General features: G+C 38.8%; 1 protein-coding gene across 1 annotated transcript in view; it reads right to left on the bottom strand.

The window, feature by feature from the left end:
- LOC120536400 (zinc finger protein 546-like) overlaps positions 1-1,270 on the bottom strand; it is a 38,116-nt gene extending 36,846 nt beyond the window's left edge. Inside the window, exon 1 of the mRNA XM_039764723.1 lies at positions 1,024-1,270. Within this exon, the coding sequence (XP_039620657.1) occupies positions 1,024-1,186 (163 nt within the window). The 5' untranslated portion in view covers positions 1,187-1,270. The remainder of the gene's footprint in view (positions 1-1,023) is intronic.
- Between the last annotated feature and the right edge of the window lie 6,044 nt (positions 1,271-7,314).

Here is a 7,314-nt window from a genome sequence, read left to right on the forward strand (position 1 = left end):
AAGGTAACTTTCGGTTTCCCCCACATCACTTCCGGTCACTTAAAACCACCATCTCTCCAAACCTTCCTCAGTTCATGTTTGGACTCCAACAGTGAGACATCTCTTTATAAAACAAACCCATTGGAACCATGGATAATATAGGATGGTCCAGATCTAATTATGCAATTTTCATTACGCTATAACTTATTAGGTTTATTACAGAGAAAATCACCCGAAAAATCCCAGACCATCGAGAAGTGTGCGAACTGACGACATGAAGAATCATCTTTGCGCCAAACTGGAATCGCCCCCACATAAATCAAAGTCATCCAGATGATCTGGATCTGCATAATTGGATCTGAACCATCTTATATATGGGTGGCTGCCCCAAACCTTTTTAACTGTGTCGAGTCTGATCTTTTCACACCATCCATTAACTATCAATCTTGCGTAATCCAGGTAAATAAGTAAATGCAATAAGAACACAATGCAGTATGCACTAAAACGCAAAAAAGATGCTACACGCTTGATGTTTGCATGTTCAGCTCTAATCCCAAAGATGGAGTTTCAGGTCAGCTGGATGTCTGTAAATTGTGTGTGTGTCCCATCATAAAGTGGTGCCATCTTGAGCTGGATCCTGCCATGTGCTTTAAGCTCCCAGAATTGGAACTCTGAAATTGAAGTGTGCTTTTGAAAATGGATGGAAGTAACCGATACACTTCTGTAATTTATTATAATACACTGAATCTGTCAAGGTAGGAGCCAACACTGGCTGTGACGCCATTTAAACACACACACACAATCGCTCATCCTAGGTTGTCTAAGTAGAATAAACTAAAAAAACAGGGGAAACCCACCGAAACGTGGGGTAAAAAAAAAAAAAATACAAAAACATCAAAATCTAACCCGGTAGGGCACAGATTCCATGTTCTTGGAGTTTTGTGGCAGTGGCCCTAACAACTGTGCCATCGCATTCAACATTCACGTGTGATGCTGCAATTGAAGACTGAGATTGAAAACGGATGGAGAGAACTTTAAACGCACCTCGATCTTCGCACGTTTTACCTTTTTCCTGGCTGCGTAACGTACAAGGGGCCGCTGAAGTGACAGGCGCCGCTCCAGTCAAACTGCAATGCCAGTTTAATTCCGAGCAGTCTGGCGGGTCTTGCTCCTCTTTGCATTCATCGGTCCAGCTCCCGTAATACATCGTTAAGAGTTTCCTCGAATCCAAAATCTGTGCCTTCAACTTTCGTAATTACCCGCATCGGTCGCGGGAGGTGTGAAGCCTGAAACGAACATAAGAAAGAAAGAAAAAAAAAAAACTTCCGGCCATGAACGCAAGGAAATGTATCAAAATAAAAGTTCCCTAAACAACACAGTGCGTGCTGTTGGAGTTACCACTTCAAAGGCGCAATATCTCAGAAACCCTGGGATTTGTAATAACAAAAAGATCAGTTCGATGAAAAATATGGAGGAATCTTTCGGATAAAATTAATTAAATAAATAAATACGCAAATAAAGTACTGTGAAATGTGACGACAGATGAAAAAGAGCTTTAACTCTTTAATAATGACAATAAATCATAAATGTTCATAGATAAATAAATGCGCCACGAGATATAGTATTTGTTTATTTATTTTTTTATTTCATGTATATGTTACCGGTAATGTATGAAATGCAGGCAATGTATAGAACGCCGAAAATTAGATGTCAAAGTATGAAACGATTAATATGTCACGCATTTGCCTAAATAGCATTTGTCATTCTTTATAATGCCTAGATATTACATACGATGCATATGGAAAGTATATATAATATTAATATAATTCGGATATTTCATACTTGGCCTAAACGCGCCAAATATGTAGAAAAATCAGTAAGCATAAAGGCATATAAATGGTGAATTTATGTAACTAGAATACTAATACAATGAAAACGGCCAGCAATATGGCTGTGTTAAAATTATTAGGGAATATATATATATATATATATATATATATATATATATATATATATATATATATATATATACTAGCCATGTGCGCCCAACTACGTTGCGCGTGTTAAAGTTGCCTGTGAATGGCTCCCTGTTTAAACGCGGCTGCCAGTCGTGACCTGGGCTCTTTGTCGCACAGCATTATGATTTTTTATAAGGGAAACAAAATTACAACAGAAAACCCTTGGATATCGATTCGATAGGAACGGCCTACTCGGAATCTCTGTCTGAATCGTAATTATGTGGTGGTGTAGGAGCATTTCTGCTTCTGTCCGTTCACAGTCCGTCTCGTTTTCATGACGCTGTCGTTTCCTCTCATGATCTCTTCTCAAACTTTCTCCAATCTCACAAGTTGCTTTGTGGCAATCCAAAGAGTAAGGCAATATACACGGAGCAATGGTTATAAAAGGGGGACACACAGGTATCCAGGCTCTTTAAAGTATAAATAGGGATCACTTCACTGACATGTGAGCAAGTCACGGTACCACTGTGAGAAGCGCAGCACTCGCCGGCTACAACGTGCTGTTACGTTGTCATTCATTTTACCCACTGTCTTTCTTTCATTCATATGTTACGTAGGCACGTACCTTTTATCTTTGTCAATCTAATTCTCTAACCAGGCCTCAGGAGCTAACCAGCGTAACACTGTCCACCACCCTTTTTGTTATTCCGGCACATTGTTGACATCCGTGAGTAGCAACAACGTACTAACCTGGAAGGTGGTTTATGCATGCGTGGAATTCAGACAAACAAAGATCACGATCTAAATGAAGATCTCTTTAGTTAATTTAAAACACAACAATTTGTTTAGTTTGAATGTCTGTGTTTTGAGGTGTGACTGGAGTACTACAGTCTTCAGTAGTATAAGCATGGAGGAGATTCTTAATGCAATGCCTATGTTTTAGCTGTCTCTCTACTGCCATCTAGTGCTTCTTCTTCTAATTCATTCGCGGACAAACAAAGATCAAGATCCAAATGAAGATTATATAGAGAGATATTGACAGACTCTTGCCTTAGTGTTTTCAAAAAATGTTAGCCTACGTCAGTGGTTCTCAAACTGTGGGGCGGGCCCCCATAGGTAGGTGAAAAGATGTGAAAAAAATAAAACAATAATCAAAAATATGAAAAATACACGTATTGAAACCAAAACAAATTAACTTAAACTACATTCTGCTGCTAGAAAAATAAATATAGAGTTAGATAAATGTCTATAAAAGTTAAGTAGGTATAATAAAATATGCATCTATGATAGATCATTAATTAAAAAAAGAACAAATTGGTATTAGCGGGCTCCTTTAAAAAAAAAAAGTTAGGGGGAGCGATTAAAACTGTTACGAAAACTCGGGTCGCAAATACGCAAAGGTTGAGAAATGCTGGTCTAGGTTTTGAACACAATAAAACTGAATTACTGAATTTGTCAAAAAATGAGGTGATGCTTCCTTAGCTTTATAAATGATAAAACTGTACTTTCAAAAATATACCATTCAGAGTCAAAGAGTTATCTAGCAATATACCATAAAAACCTTATTATATCTTATATTTTGCTAATCAGCCCCTTAACATTTGTTCAGATATAATATTTTTATATCACCTTTGCTTTTAAGTGTAGCTCAAATTGCTCTACAGTTACATAAATAAGAAGCAAACGGACAGGACCTTGTCCTTTTTAATAAATATTTTGCATGGTCAAATGACCAGGGACAATGACAAAATTACAGCCATCAAGAATGCTGGAGATAATAAACCTCTGGGGGTCCCAGGTCAAAGCCCGCTCAGCCCCCTCTGCATAACCCAGAATACATAAATGTGGCCATCTCAGTCCATTGACAATTCCATTTTTGGATATCTTGTGAACTTCTCTTATGTCCAGCATTAAAAGTAGTTGGAGTTGACTTAACCAGATGGCAGAAACGCAGAGAGCACCAATGCCATAAACTGGAAAAAGAAAACAGAAACAACAGAGTATTACCTAGTGTAATTAAATCTTACAAACTGTATGAATTTATTATCTATTACAACTGATGCAAGTAATTAAGGAAAAGCCAAATTAGAAAAGTGGGCTTGTTGAAGATTTTTTTTTTAAAATGCTTGAAGTTTGTAGCCTGGCACTTCTCTATTGGCAAAGCATTCCAGATTTCTGTTGCAGAAAGTTGCCTTGCCAATTTTTATTCTTGATCTTGGCATCAAAGTAAAGCAAATTTTTGAGGAGCTAAGATTAGACTGAGATATGTAGGGGAGCAGATGCTCCAAAATACAGGCAGGGTCTACAATACGCAGAGTCTTGGTGCTATGGAAGGGTTACACATTTGTCACATGTTGAAAGAATTTCTCGCCCCACGGTCGGATGTCACAACAATAGAGGCTTCGCAAACCCGAGTTGAAGGCAAAGACCCTCATAGCGTCCAGTGGCATAAATCACGAAGGAGAAGGTGAAATTTTGAATATTGGAAGTGGCTCTAATCATTTGAACATGTCCCTCATAACTCAACAGGAGGCGAATACCTCCGTGAATGCCATCCTCTCCGAATTTGTAAGGCTTGTAAAGAAGCTGTTATCAGATTTCGAATCCAGGCTCCATGGATATAAAAGAGAAATGGACGGTGTGACACATCAGCTGGAAACATCACTGTCCAAACAGAGGTCCGACAGAGAGCTCATGAGTTACAAAGATGAGCCGTCATTTTACATGAACATGCGGGGCAGCGATTGTGGGGCTGAGAACGGACTGCCACTCTGACATTATGCACTGATGAGTTCGCACATTGCCAGTGTGAATGGAGGCCAGCTTCTCCCAATCCTGTGAGCTTGGATGCTTTGGATTCTTTACCCTCTGAATAAAAAAATGAAATCGAGCCCAGCAAACCGAGATCATTGGGAGCTTAAATTATTAAAAAAAAAAAAAAAAACACACACACACACATTGAGTTTAGGAAGCACCCGTGAACATAGTGTTTTATTCACAAGCAAGCCTCATCACATATCAGCTAAGTATAAAATATCCAATAGTGGGTTGATTATTTTCCAGATTATGTTTTTATAATATGTGAGACAACGAGAGGTCCCCCAAATGATGTGATGTGAGGTAACTTGTTGGGTATCTCAGACGTTTAATCCAACTAGCCATTGAATCAGTCCATTATTTCTGTTTGAAATCTTGCAATATCCAGTGTGCGATTGTGCAAAGTCAGGCACAAGGCTGGAACCAACCCTGAAAGGGATACCTGTCCTTTGCAGTTCCCCCTCACTTATAATCGCTCACACAGAATCAGCCTAGCACCACCCTCAGCAACATTGTTAATGTGGTCTTCAACAAACAGCTTTTATGAGCTAGGCTTGTAATTTGACCCGCTGTCTGCCCCTGACGTCTTCTCTGAGTGTCTATTTGTTTTATTATGGGATTACACACAAAAAGGCATCTCAGTTCACAGATTTACAATCTGGTAAATGCTGGACACCACCTGCAAAGCATAACGTCTGGAATACAATAGACTTCAAAAGCAGTCCCTAAATCAGTATGACCTCCCAGCCTTGACTGAGTAGATAAGTGCTTCTGGACACTGTGAGCTGAATGGTGACGTCAGCTAAATTCTCTCTCACTCAGACCCCACCATCCCGTGCAGCACCACTACACCTCAGCGTTGCTATGCAACAATTATCACCTGGCTGTGACATGACTGGGGGCAGTGGAAAGTGCATTGTTAGGATACTGCATTATTTTATCTATGTGCCAGGCAACACAGCATAAAGAGAAAGATATTAATTTTAGTATAGTAGGCAGGATAGATAGATAGATAGATAGATAGATAGATAGATAGATAGATAGATAGATAGATAGATAGATAGATAGATTTTAATTTTATTGTAGTAGGCAGGACAAAGTAGTAGACAGACAGACAGACAGACAGACAGACAGACAGACAGACAGATAGATAGATAGATAGATAGATAGATAGATAGATAGATAGATAGATAGATAGATAGATAGATAGATAGATAGATAACTTCATTTTTCCTCAAGAGGAAATTAAAACTTTACAGAGATTTAAGGAAAAAAAACAGTCTCGTTAGACTGTCAAGGAAAGCTGAAAAATGAGCAGTGGGACAGTTGCATGCAGAAAGCAGTAAGGGGTCCAAGATTGTCTACTTTGTGGATTGTGGGTAGAAGGTAAAACTGAAATTATTATTATTGAAGATATTTAGTTTTCACTTTTATATTCAATAAATTCAATCATGAAACGAAATAAAACAATTACATTGTGTAGAATGTTTTGAGATTTTGACTCTCCTGATTTATTAGTTGCTATCCAAAGCTTCCTGATCTTTTACCAAACTGCTTCTACCATAAGGCTGTCTCCATACATCAGTTCAAACTGTACACACAAGTCACAGAAGCTGGAATTCAAAAGTATGAGCCAGCAGTGCCATCCTGTGTGCTGCAGCAATGTCTCCGTACACTGGAGCTTCATGTTAAAGCAAACTTCATGTTCTCTGTCTCGTTAGCAAAAAGCTCTCAGAAAAGCTTTAAAAGAGTCATCAGCATGCCAGACGAAAAGAATTGTGATATTGCAATCCCTTAATGACTGGGGTGTGCCGAATGTATGTGTGGTTTGTTATTGTCTTCCCTACTATTTTCTGTTTTAACTTCATTTCACTAATTACATTACTGTATTATTTGTCATTAACTGTTAGATTGCAATTTCATATCTATCCTGAAGGTAGCAGCACCACTCCATTACTGGTATTCTGGTGCGCACTACTTAACGACGCGCCCTCTATCTCCCCGGTTTTGACGTTGCTGTCTTCGGTACTTTGCGACAATGCGGAGTTTGCCGGATGATCTGTTTCAGAGTTCCTCTTTTTGCCAAGTTTGTGATTCATTGCAATCCATTTGCCAGTTAAAATAACTCTGCGAGTTAACGGATATGTACATATTGTCGTTGCGCCTATTCTCTGAGACCTTTCTGATTCATTTTATCTGCGTGGGAGCGATGCGTCCACGTGAAACGGAGAGTGTTTGGAGTGACGAGTTGTCAATAGTTATGGACGGTTACATTTTTCCTAATAGTTTATTGCACTAAACGTTTTTATTTTATAATAAAAGTTCGCTAAGTACTTTATGCTATAAACTGACCATCACACTGTTCAGTCTGCAAGTCTGCTGTAGCGGGGATTCAACCGCAGATAACAACGACGCCAGTCCCTTTGGCCACGTAAACCCATCTTATACAGTATATATGAGAGAGAGAGAGAGAGAGAGAGAGAGCGAGAGAAAGAGAATCTATTTGAAGAATATATTATTCCATACAATCAATACCTACTTTTACAACAAAGAAAATAAC

This window comes from Polypterus senegalus, chromosome 10 (assembly GCF_016835505.1).
Source record: "Polypterus senegalus isolate Bchr_013 chromosome 10, ASM1683550v1, whole genome shotgun sequence".
Classification (NCBI taxonomy): Eukaryota; Metazoa; Chordata; class Cladistia; order Polypteriformes; family Polypteridae; genus Polypterus; species Polypterus senegalus.